We start from the raw sequence: 13,239 nt of genomic DNA, 5'->3' as shown, positions 1-13,239 counted from the left end.
GCCAACCATCGACAAACACGCCCTGTGTGCCCACCAGGAGCAAGGGTTAATATGCTGATCTCGTTTTGTTCAACAATTGCAGATTAAGAACGTGCCTGTAAAACCACAGTGTGGATTAACAGACTCGGCTGCAGAGCTCATGTTTTCTAATATGACAGGCAGAAATGACACCTGTTCTTAGGGGAGATGGCTTTAAATGTCACTTGATGGGAGCAGTGTAGTTCAAAATATTAAACACCCAAGAGAAATAAGAAATGATTGCTTTTCCTACAACGATATCCTTTCAGAATCGAATGAGCCCCTGAAGGTTACCTATGTGTTAACCTGCAAGCCTGTTTTCCATTTTTTCAGCACTAGAGCTCAAACCCAGTGTGAGCCAAGTGCTCTACCACCGAGCTACACCCTGACTTCTAACTTTTCTCTAGTTCAAGAAGCTCCCCCCACACCCCCATTAGTCTCTTCCTATCACAATCTAGTCTGTAGGATGAGAAAGGGAGGCTCCTGCAGCCCACCTTACATAGGGTCGAAGTGAAGTTCTCCACAGTCATCAATGGAACGTCAGTTTCCGGTATCTTGTAAGCCTCCAATTGAACTCAAGCAAACAGAAAACAGAATAGCTCAGCGTTCCTCCTAAATCAAAGCTATGAGCTAGGAAGAATGTGGCGGAATTCTGAGAGGCCAACATGTAAGTGAATGTGGGTATCCAGAAGGCACATACCCTCGCTGAAGACGGCTTACTTCCTTGAGGGTATTTTCCAAAATCTTCTAATGTCTAGCTTTGATTTTACAGTTGATCAATAAAGGCCTCACATTAGCCTTGGCTTTAGTGTAAAAGGAAAAGGTACACAATAAAATGTTGTAAAAACAGATGACCTGCTTCTTATAGTTCTGCCATCTAAGTCCACAATGCTCCCTGCATACCTACACAACTGCAAGCCAGGAGCCAAGTGTGGCGGTGCACACCTGCAACCCCAGCACTTGGGAGGTGCAGGCACGAAGACCAGGAGTTCAAATCATCCTTACAAACAGACAGAGTTGAAACCAGACTGCTCCATGAGACTCTGTCTCAAAACACAAAACCCAACAGAAAGCACCTGCCTGTCAGGACTCTAAAGCAGACTAGTGCTGAGGTGTCCCCCAGTGCCCAGGAAGCAGGACAAGATCTCCCTGGGAGAACAAGCTGAAACCTTCTGCCTCCAAGCATTTCCACAGAAAGCTTTCAGTGAAATGTGGTGACTCCACAGTGAAAACTTAACAAGCAGGCAGGACAGGCAGCTAAGCAGGTAAAAGCGCCTGTCACTAAGCCTGACAACCTGAATTTGATCCCTCTGACGAGCATGATGGAAGGAGAGAACAGACTTCTGCAAGTTGTCTTACCGCCTTTCATGTGAGTCACCATGTGTGTATGCCACGGTGTGTACACCCATTCCTAGCATGTAAACGGAATTTAAAAACTCCTGACAAGCACACTGAGAAGTCAAAGCACTGACGCGAGCAGGAACAGAAGGAGAATCAGAGCCGCTAACCCTGAAACACACTCCTCTGTATGTGACTGTTCAATGACGTAGACGTGCCTACAGTTCATCTATAGCAGGATGTCAGTGTCTCTCACTGCCTTGCCTGCTGTCTTCTGGACATACAGAGGTGTACAAGTGACCTTCTGAGGTGTTCCTCATGGATGTGACCATCCACTCTCCCTGATCCACATTCTGCTTCTTTTTAACATGTGTGCGCGCATGCATGTGTGTATGTGTGTGTGTGTATGGGTAGACATGTATGCATGTGAGTAGCAGTCATAGGCCAACTCTGTGATCAGGAGCTGATCACACTTCTCCTGTGAAACAGTCTCTCATTAGAACTCAAGGCTCAGTGACTGTGGTAGTCTGTCTAGCTGGGGAACCTCCAGTCTCTCTTCTCCAGCATTGAGATTACAAATGTGCCCACCATACCTACACCCACTTTTATGTGAGTTTTAGGGACTGAACTCAGGTCCTTATGGCTGTGTGACATCTGTGTGACCATCTCCAAAGCCCCTAATTGTCTGTACAACTATTGTTAGAAGCCTTTACATATAACCTAGAAACAGTGGCCAAGTCACAAAACCAGGGCAGTTATATAACATGAAGACAGAACCTCAAGTAGGCACATGAAGTATTAATTTTTTTCTTCTGAGTCCACCCTATCAGATTTAGTATATAAATGTCCTTAAGGCCTCTAGGTGCTAATTTAATAAGACCAGCCTGTTCCTGTGGGAAATCACCATCTCCAGTCTACAAAGGCACTGCCAGTAACAGATCCCAACTTGGATATAAGAAATGGAGTGAGAAGAAAATAACTGACCAGAGCCTGTCACACTGAGATGAATGTCTCTCAGGACTTAATATAGAAATATTGGGGAGAGGCTGTGTGGCTAAAACAGTCAGTGGCCAGGCTCCAAGAGAAGACCTTGAGAAAGAAGAAGGCAAGCACAGGCACGGGGCCATGACAAATGCTGAGTTCCCAGGAAGCCCAGAAGGGAACCGGTCAACACAAGGCTGTCCCTCGCATGCTCCAGCAGCAGTGTTGCTGTGACTCACAGTGGCCAGGCGTGTGGATGGCACTCTTTTCCAGTCAGTTCACACTGCCACGTGAACTGGTCAGCCCTAAACAGACAACTACATCAAGCCTCTTCGGTGCACTAGAGGCAGGGGGACAGGAGCAGAAAGAATGTACAGGTCAGAGGAGGACAAGGGGTACTCTGAAACACTGCCTCCCAGACAGGACATGCACACCCCAGCGACGGCCTCGTGGTTGGCTGTGGTTACCCGTACAAGACACTTATAAGATCAGGTCAGTCAACTTCCCATCCTGGGGGGCGAGGGAGGTCATGAGGTCACCTGGTGATACAAGGAGCTACTAGCAGTTGCTGGTTGCTGGGGGAAGAGAGAATCACATTCTTTGTTGTGTAGCCATTACTAAGTTCTGCTCGAGCTACAGTAAATAGTCCTCACCTGGGCTTATCCAAGTAGCCTTAATTAAATTCAGTAGGAGGAAGACACGCACGTACATGCGCACCTGCACGTACATATACACACATACACCCACCACCAGCAGCAGCAGCAGCAGCAGCAGCAGCAGCAGCAGCAGCAGCAGCAGCAGCAGCAGCAGCAGCAGCAGCAGCAAAACACAAAAGATACAAAAGTAGGAGAATTTGTTGGGAAGAAGGGTTCAGTAGGAATGGAAGAGGGAAGAGATGGTAATTGGGGTGAAAATGACCAAGATATATTATATTATGTATGATATTGTCAAAAAAAAATATGAGAATGGGGCTGCAGAGATGGCTCAGCGGTTAAGAGAAATGTCTGCTCTCCTGGAGGTCCTGAGTTCAAATCCCAGCAACCACATAATGGCTCACAACCATCTGTAATGAGATCTGATGCCCTCTTATAGGGTGTCTGAAGACAGCTACAGTATACTTACTTATAATAAATGGATAAACCTTTAAAAAATCAGCTCTTTAAAGATATGTGAATGATGTGTTTTATTAAAATAAAATATAAAGCAAAAATCATCATGTGTGTGTGAGGGGATGTACCATCTGCAAACCTATGCTGAGCATCTGAGTTTTCCAGAGGGAGGCTTCTTTCCTCTGTAGTTTTACACGTGTGCCCTTGGACCAGCCCCAGGCCTAATTATCTGCTGAGACAAAGATTCTCTCAAACCAGGTGCCAGAGTACAGTCTTCAAAAGGTCAGGGGTAGTGGGGCCTTCCAGAACCGGTTAGGAGAAGAATGCCTTCTATAAATAAGGCTCTTGAGGACATAAACACATCTCCCATGAAAATAATATGACAAAGGGGATGGTACCCAGGCTGGGATGCTGTGTTTTACCTCAGAATTGTTATTTAGGCCTTTTGTGTGTGCATGAGCACACATGTATGGAGATTGGGAGACAACCTGCGGGAGCCAGTTTTCTCCTTCCCCCATGATCCTGACTTTGGAGCAAGTGCCTTTATTGGATGAGCTATCTCTTTGGCCTAAAATGCTATATTTTAAAAAGAGCTATTTTAAAATGTCATAATGTGTTCTATGCTGACATGAAAAGTCACTGGATTTCCCCAGAAGAAATGTCTATAGCTTCCACGGGCCAACAAGATGGCTCACGGGTAAAATGCCCCTGCCATTCAAGCCCAAGCTGAGTTTAATCCCCATTTACTCACTCCTGTGTGCTTTGTGTGTATGGGTGCAAAGGGAGTGCATGCCATGGCTTACTAAAGGAGGAAAAAGAAAATCAACTCCACAAAGTTGTCCTCTGACTTTACATGTAGAACATGCATTTGTGCCTACCATCACATACACACACACACACACACACACACACACACACCGATGACAACGACAACGTCGTTGGTGGTGAGGATATAACTTCTGTGCCCAGAAGGCTTGTGCTGTGTGAGCCATACCCACCACCCTCATCTTTTCCAATAGTGTGAAGGCAGCCGGTGGAGGTGCGCATGCCTGAGGAGGCACGTGGTCGCTGCAGGCTCAGAGGGACTACGGATGCACATACATTTCCGCCCCCATCCTCCACCTGACCGACCCTCCAGCTGGCTGTAAAGGCAGGCGGTCCTGCATTTGAACCAGGAATGTACTAGAGCTTCACAGGAAGGTAGAAATGACTAAGCCTCCATAACCTATACTTTCTTCATCTGCAAATGTATATAACATTAAATACTTATTTCCCCAGCACCAACAACTGCAGTATTTGCTCAGTGAGTTGCTCAACTGAACAACAGAATGTGGTCCACTTTGACAGCAGCACACTAGGACAAAGAGGCGGAGTCTTAAGCAGGAAGACAGTTTGGAAGAATCAGATTATCTCAGCAAGCGAGATGCTCACTGAGTAAAGGCACCTGCCACTATGCCCAACATGAACTGAAGCCTAGGACCCACATGGTGGGAGGAGAGAACCAAGTCTCGAAAGTTGTCTTTGACCTTCACAAATAAGCCATGGCATGCACTCTCCTTGCACACACACACACACACACACACACACGTAAATAAAAGTGTAAAAAAGAGAAATAATGAAATAAACTTTTAGAAGTAAAAAAAATGCTGGGCTGGGGAGATGGCTCAGCATTCCTACAGGTAGAAACTGAAGAACGTTCTGGAAGCAAATGGGCCAGCAAGCCTAGATCTCAGCACAGCACAAGAGAGGCTTACTTAAAACATAGAAGGTGAAGACAGGCTGCTGACGTTGTCACTGGACTTCCACAAATGCACTGTGCACACATCATGTACACACACACACATAAAGTCATGAATTAAAAGTGTACAAAATATCTACACAAGAAGGCATTCAGATTCTGTTTCCAGAAGGCAGATCACCTACACCTTTGGACCTGCAGAATCCTCTAGAAAACCCATCAGGACTCCTCATAGACATATCAGCTAAGGCTGACTTGGTTGGCTAAGCACCAAGGTGTCAAAATGGCAGGTGGTAACTTAGCAGCAGCAGGGCTCTTCCGAGGACCCTGCACCTGCCCTGGCCTGGCTGCTTCTGAAGAGGCCCTGGGATTAGTGGAGTCAGAGTAGTTTTGGACACTCAAGCTGTTATGTTGTCTGCAAATCACAGTAAGAGGCTCCTCTCTGTTAAAGCAGAGACTGAAATACTGGGAAAGTTAAGACATCAACAGTAAAAGGCTTGGTGAGGCTTCTAGAACATCCTGAGAGTGTTCGGTAGGAACAGGGAGATGGGGCTACTGAGCCCAGAGCCTCCGGATGCTCACAACCTCCGGATTACAACCACAAATGCTTTGTCACTCCCCCACTCCCCAACCTGCAGCCTTACAGGAACCATAGTAAATTGAGTTAGCTACCTCATAAACAGCTTTGAAACACATGGGTTACTCATCACATCACACTGGCAGAAGAACCTGTGAACCTTAAAACTGAAAGCTGACTCTGACATTTATTTTCTTATTTCTTCCTCACTTTTAGATCCCAAAGCCCAGCCCCTTTCTTTCAAGCACTTGCTCCATGCAAGCTGTTCAATTTATTCCTTGTTTGCAAAAATCTTCTTTACATTTTACCCTGTGAAAGTGGTTTGGTCCTTTCTCCTCACTAAAGAAAAAGGCATAGAGGTAACAGTCCAGCTTGGGCTCTTCTTAAATGGCACTGATGGGGTCTCCCTGGAACACTTTGTCTTCAGCTCTGACTACAGTGGTGCTACTCCCGATAGAACTGATAACAGCAATGCCAATCTCAGAGGACACCAGAGCCCAGTTCCAAGCCAACCTACGGTGCTGAGACAAGAAGACAAAGAACCAAGGGGTATGTGAGCCTGTGTTGAGAGTCAAGGTCTTAGGCCCTTCCTTGTAGCATCCAACCCAGGCCTAAACCTTTCAACACCATCTTAACTAGCTGCTGTGCAACTCCACAGAGATGTGACCTTCCTCATCACATGCAGCAATAAAGCCAATGCGACCGACAAGTGGGGTCCAGGTTAAAGGCAACCAGTCTTTGGCTGGAGGCAACAACAAGACAGTCAGGAGCAAACACAGCAACAGCAAGGTTTCCTGATGGAACCTGAAGCAAACAAACATAAGAAAGCAAAGCTCTGTTTGTATTTTAAATTAGATAGAAAACACAAAAGCAAGCAAAGCTTAAGTGTCACAGTGAAACAAAGATGTTATTTGACAACAGTAGTAGGGTAAGTGGATACAAACGGAAAAGCCAGGACAGACCCACACAGACCCATACAGCAGAATCAGTGAAATCAAGTTAAAGTATTTATCGCAATAAGGAATTTAGTGAGGGCCAGTGAACTGGCTCAGGAGGTAAAGATGCCTGTAGCCAAGCTTGACAACCTATGCTCAATTCCTGGGATCCACAGGATGGGAGGAGAGGACCAAGTCCCACATGTCATTTTCAACCTTTGGCCTCCAGAGGCATGCCCCATGCTAACAAGCAGGCATATATACACATAGACACACGTACGTGCGCGCACACACAAACATATATGCAGACACACATGCACACATATACACACAAACATATACACAGAGACACAGACACATGCACACACATATACACACAGACATTCACACAAATACACATATATACACACAGAAACTGACACACAAATACTTTTATATACATGCAGAGTGGAAACTATTTAGTTCTTCTTCCTGTTGAAAAGCTCCGACTTCAGCTCATTACAGGCCGTCTAGGACTGCAACACACCTACAGCCTTCTGCACAGTAGTGGGGAAGCTACTCAGAATGACTGACAGGAGACCAGGACACTTCTGGAGCCGTGATTTTCATTCCCCTTTCACAATTAGGAATTGCAATCTTTTGAGTTCACTGCATATTTACAGTAGGCCAAATGTCTCTTGGTTCAATCTCTGATGACGTGCCAGTGTCCCCCTTTCTAGGTGATACATGGAAAGACAAGAGCTTTTGGAGTCCATGAGAGCTGGAGAGAGAAACCCATGTTTAGAAGCATACACTTGGCTGACGAGGAAATGAGGAAACCCACCTTAGACACTCCTGCTCTGAAGGTCCATGCCTTGGAGGTCTCACTTTGGGCCCTAGGGGAGAGCAAATCCCCAAGCACACCGCCTTTACCATCACTACCAGAGCTCAAGGTGCAGAGGGCAGAGTGGAACTACTCTGTCCTCAAGGTATCTGAGGCAAAACAACCAGAGCTAAGGGCTCTGGTCAGAGCACAGCCGAGGAAGGAGGGATGAGTAAACAGCCCCTCCCTTCCGACGTCAGTTCTAATTGCAAACTAGACCCCGTCTACAATCACCCTGGGAGTGAGGCTCAGTGAGGATCTGTCTAGATCAGGTTAGCCTGTGGGCACGACTGTGAGAGATTTCGTTGTCAGGTTGAATGGGGAAAGTACACAGGCAACAAACATTTCATGGACGGGGCCCTGGGCAGAGGAGGAGAGGGAGCCCAACACTTGCATGCTTGCATTAACTGACTGTTCTCTGCTCTCACTGTGCTGCAACCAGCTGCTTCACATTTCTCCTGATTCCGCCTCCCAGTAATGATGGACTACAAACCGGAACTGTGAGCCAAAGAAGCCCTTTACCCCAGAAGTTGCTTTCATGGGACATATTATCACAGTAACAGGAAATGAAAAAACCAGGAGAGTCTTGTAAGTAATCTCTCTCCCAGGCCAAGGTGCAGCCACACTAGACTCAGTTATGTGCAAAATGATTCATTACTGGGCTTGCCAGTTGGCTCAGTAGGGGAAGGTGCTTGCTCTGGAGGATGACCTGACTGAGTTCAACCCTGGAACCCACAGAAAGGTTGAAAGAGAAAATCTATTCCATAAAGATGTTCTCTGACCTCAACATATATGCCCCCCAAACATAACAATAATAAATAAAAAATTAAAGCTATTTAAAAAATGGTCATCACTCCATGTCTGAAATATTTAAGGTACCCTGGCCTCCACTTAGGATGGGAGAAAAAGTAGCACTGAAATATGACTGAGGCTTTTGTTCATCCTACACACTTTTAATAATAAAATGTCCAGCAAAAACTTCTGCGTTGGGCTTGGCTGAGTTATGGAGTTTATCTCCTAAAAGGCAAAAAAAGCCCCATAGCTCAGCCCATTCTCCAAACCAAGCCTGAGTTATAAGCAGTCTAACAGGGCAGGAGAGATGACGGCCTGGAGTTGCAGATGGTGGGGTATTAGATGTGACCGCTATTTCAAGACAGACTTTTCCCTTAATATTTATAGAAAAAAAAAATGGGCACCTTGGAATCAAACGAGTTTAACTCACGGGCAAGCATAGATGGCTGTGCACGGGCAAGCCTGGTGCCGGTGTTTCTGACAACTGGCTGATGAATTCCCACTAGACTCCATGATTACAGGGAAGGGCTGGGAAGCAGAGGACAAAGCTGTGGGTGTGGCTTGAGGCCCAGGCGCTGCCCGGCAGTAACTTACCTTCCCTGCATACTCAGACACAATCTGCTTGATCTCGGCAGAGCAGAGACCCACGATCTGGCCCACGGAGCTTGCGGTGAGACGGCTCTGCAATCACATGAGGTATATTCTCAGGGCCATGTGCCCATCACCGCACTGCCCCAGGAAAGTCACTTGGCTTTGACCTCTGACTCACCCTAGAGGTTCAGGACAGGTGTCAGAGGCGCCCTGCCACCCCGCCTCCCCTATCTCCAGAGTCCCTCTGCTGGCTGTGTTAGCTTCCTTGTCCCCTGGAACCACCGCTCTCTCTCAAGTCATTTAGTAGCTACGGTAACTTCCCCTCTGGCCTTGGACCTTGGTTGTCCTTTCTAACTTCCCCTCAGGCACTCGTTACCTCTATTAGCTTTCCTTCAGGCCCAAGAACCCCTAGGATTCCTTCATCTCCACCCTCATGTCCAGCCCTTTGGGGTCCTGAGGCTCACAGATGAGAAACAGAAAGGAAGCAGAGGCCCTAAACTATCTCTTTCTTCCCACAGGTCTTTCCCAGTCTTGAAAGACATGGTCACATCCAAGGACATAGGTAATCCTTCTGGGCAGGCCTTGACCTGTGAGAGGGCTCCCTGGCAATTTAGGACTTCATCTCCTAGACAGCTGGGCTTCAGAAGAAGACAAGAGTTCCCATGGTTACAGAGAAGCAGGACTGACCTTTGGTCTTCCATAGAGGTCAGCACACTACCCCTGCAGGAACATATTGCCCCAACAGGTTCCTTAAACTCTCCCTCTTGGAAGGCCTGATAAGAGTGCCAGGCATTATAATTAGGTTCCTGCTGAAGACAGAGAGCTCTGAAGACAGTGTTCCCCTGCCTCAGGCCCCTAGAACAGACTGGGGTGGGGCCAAGTCTCTATCTCTGCATCCCCTGCACAACCCCCTTCCCTGCTAGCCCTCACCTCCTCATTTGCCATGGCGGTCATCTTGGTCATCAGTGACTGAATACGTTGCTGAAAGAGGAAGAGAACAGTGATGAGCGGTCCTGACGACAGTGAGACTGAAACAAGTGCCTGCCCAGGTCTCTGTGGTGAAACCGCAGAGCTGCTGCTTTAATGAGGGTTAATGGCGAACCTCATAACATTTCACAAAAAGGGAACTGTGAGTGGAAACCAGCTTGAGAGAGCTGTGGGTGAGAGCTAACTCTCCCCTCAGATGACACACACTCGAACCTCCGAGGGCCACCACATGCCACACACCTCTTCCGCTGCTTGAAGCTCATCTTCTTCATGAGCGTCTGGTTTCTCTGCAGCTGACAGCCCTGCAGCCAGCGCTGTTTTCTTGTCCTCAGCCTAGAAGGGAAGATGAGAAAACAGCTGAGCATCAGAGTTGGAGACTCAGCAAAAATAAGACAAGCTTACAGAGGGGTAGCTTGTGAAAGAAAACATATCTGGGGCCCAACCAAAAGAGAACGGATAATCTAGGGGCTCCAGGTCAAGTTCCAGCTTCTAAGGCAGGCCAGTCAGGGTTGGTGAGGCCTGTCTGACACGGCATCACACCTATCAGCTGGACTCCAATCATCCTTGCTCTGTAGCTCTGGGACGCTTCTGCTCCTGGCCTACAGAGGCCGCAGGTTAGAGATACCAAGACAGACAAGCAGGAAACAAAGGCGGCTGCTACATTTCCAGGACCCCCGTTACCCTGTGACAGTGGTGCTGCTGCCATCTCCCAGTCTGCATACCCCTTACCTTCTCTGTTTTGCTCTGGCGACTAAATCCGTATCTCCTGCAAGCCATGACAAAAAATTTAATTACTATTCACAAATCTCAATAAATTCCAACAACTGCATTTTTTATTAAATCCTCTGTGTTTATGTGTATGTGTATATGTGTGTATGTGTGTGTGTATTTGTGTGTGTATATTTGTGTGTATGCATGAGTACAGAGGCTGGCAAACAACACTGGATGTCTCCCTCAGTCACTTCCCAAATTGTTCTGAGACAGTATCTCTCAATGAACTCGGAGCTCACCAATTAGCTAGCCTGGCTGGCCAGCAAGCCCCAGGGATGCTCCTGCTTCTGCCTCGAAAGACTAGGATTACAGGTGTGTAAAAGCCACACCCCCTTACAACTGCCTTTTACACAGTGCTGGGATGGGACTCAGGTCCTCAGGCTTGCATGGCAAGCACTTTACCATGTAGGCCTTCTCCTCAGATGGCTTTTCACAGAATATGAAAAGGATTGAGGATATTCAGTGCTTAGAGAAAATATTCCATGTGCCTTCCCCAGAAACATAATCTATCAGATTCCGAATATGGCCAGTCATGGCATCTGCTGTTCAGTTGCTATACATGGGAACGCTAAGACAGTACAGATTGTCCTTTAAGGGCACTCGTTACTCTTCGGACCAGGAATTGCACCTCAAAACCACTTTGCAAGCTAAAAACCTTGAAAACATCTGTGCAAGCAGACAGTGTATCTAAGGCCAATGCAGACTTTAATATTGTTTTAAGCCACGCTCATATTTTATTTTCACACATAATGTCAGTCATATGAACTCACTTTACAAGAGCTTAAATTTAAAGGTGTGCGATGCATTTCAGCTTCAGTTAGTTTATTTTCTGGCTTAAAACAAAAACTATGCTTTTTTTTTCTTCTAAAGCAAATACAGTAACACACAAAAAACACTCAACCCCAAACAAAGACATAATGTGAACAACCAGCCTCAAAGACCTTAGTTCAGAATAAAGTTGCATGCAAGCGTTTAAGAAAAAAAACAAAGTGAGGTTTTGCTCTGCCCTGCTCAGGACGCACCTTGCCCGTGGGATCAGTATGTGGCTCTCACTGGTCTAGGGTCTGCAGCTTCACCCCTTCCTGATCTTCCATGGTGCCCACCCAATCTCTCTTTAGCAAGATGCACTGCTGGCTCCTAAGCCAGCTCCCTCCTCCAAGGCCCTGCTCCGCCTCATATGAGCAGCTCTTGCTCCATCTACTGTCTGCCTAGAGCCTTACAGTCTGACCAGTTCTCTCCCTTCATCTGCCTCTCTGCTCAACACATGTCTCCAAAGCTTCCACTGTCCAAGTGCATACACACAGAGCCAAGACCTGTCCCTCTATCACATACACACGGCCCCACTATGTCAGTTATGGCCTACCCTTCTGGTGGATGCTGCTGCTGCTGCTACAGTTTCAGTTTCTAATGTTCATTGAATGAAACAATACAAATGAAAGAAAATGCAGAAAGTAAGATGTCATAAGCCTTGTCTAACTTTGCAATAGAACTAGAAAACACCAGAACAGACATTGCTGGGCAGTGAGCCAAAGTATAGAAAATTCAACCTAAGGCTAAAGTTTGAGTGTCCACACAATTCTGAAAGGGCTTCATTGCAGCCTCTGTGGATTAGTCAGTATTGCTGAATTAACAGGAAAAGCCACATCAGAGTTAACATTTTACAAGGTAGACGTAGAAGTTCGAGGCTGTCAAGGGCTGGAATGTTGATGATTCAGAGCCAAGCTACTTTGGCGATATCCTTAACCCCCTTAGTCATTCACTGCCCACCTCTAACCTGATACAAGCTGTCGAAATGAATTTAGCATTACCACCCACTCCCACTAACCCGACAGCTAAAACTGTCACCAGGCAGCAGCACCCCTGCCACAGCACATCTCCTTGGTTTGTTAACACATCTGCCTGATGTAGAAAAAAAAAAAAAAGCCTTTGTTCTGTAGTTTCAGGAAACCATTTCCATGTGGGAATATGATATTTTGGGCAACCTAAATTTATGTTCCAGGGCCTTAGTAACTTATGTTTGATTCAAGAATAAAGTACTTATTTTTTTTTCCCACCAACCAAAAGGGTAAGAGTCATAAGATGACACCCAAGGTCTCTGGCTGTGACTTCTCTAAGTGCGCTGTAACCCTGGGCCCACCTAACATTTCCACCAGTGTATATGAAAAGTGTCTGGATCTAAGGTATGAAACTGCTTCCACTCTGAAACTGGATTTGGGGTGACTTAAGTCTGCAGTTGCAGGTCACAATCTGGAGTCTGGGTGATTGGATCCCATGATTCAGTTCCTCCCCGGTGCAGACAAGGGCCACACTACACTTTCATCACAGTCCTTTCTCATTTGTGAGTGCGTGTGAGTGTCTGAGTACGTGTGTGACCACCTCATTTTTAGGACAGGGTCTTGGACTGGCCTGGAGCTCACCTGTGAGACTAGGCTGGCTGCAGTGAGCCCTAGGGATGTCTCTGTCTTTGCCTTTCTAGCCCTGGAGTTACAAGCGAATGCCAACCACAGGCAGCTTTGTACTGTGGGTTCTGGGGACTGAAA

At 46.8% G+C, this 13,239-nt stretch overlaps 1 protein-coding gene across 1 annotated transcript in view; it reads right to left on the bottom strand.

Annotated features, from left to right (window-relative positions):
• The window catches only part of Ccdc93 (CCC complex scaffolding subunit CCDC93), a 70,174-nt gene that overhangs the window by 31,550 nt on the left and 25,385 nt on the right, over window positions 1-13,239 (bottom strand). Inside the window, exons 8-11 of the mRNA XM_034513104.2 lie at window positions 10,658-10,694; window positions 10,169-10,261; window positions 9,872-9,922; window positions 8,945-9,031 (exon numbers count right to left, since the gene is read on the bottom strand). Coding sequence (XP_034368995.1) covers window positions 8,945-9,031; window positions 9,872-9,922; window positions 10,169-10,261; window positions 10,658-10,694 — 268 coding nt within the window. The remainder of the gene's footprint in view (window positions 1-8,944; window positions 9,032-9,871; window positions 9,923-10,168; window positions 10,262-10,657; window positions 10,695-13,239) is intronic.

This window comes from Arvicanthis niloticus, chromosome 10, assembly GCF_011762505.2.
Source record: "Arvicanthis niloticus isolate mArvNil1 chromosome 10, mArvNil1.pat.X, whole genome shotgun sequence".
In the NCBI taxonomy this organism is placed as follows: domain Eukaryota; kingdom Metazoa; phylum Chordata; class Mammalia; order Rodentia; family Muridae; genus Arvicanthis; species Arvicanthis niloticus.
Note: the sequence above shows the minus strand (reverse complement) of the source record. Positions and strands in the feature narration are given on the sequence as shown.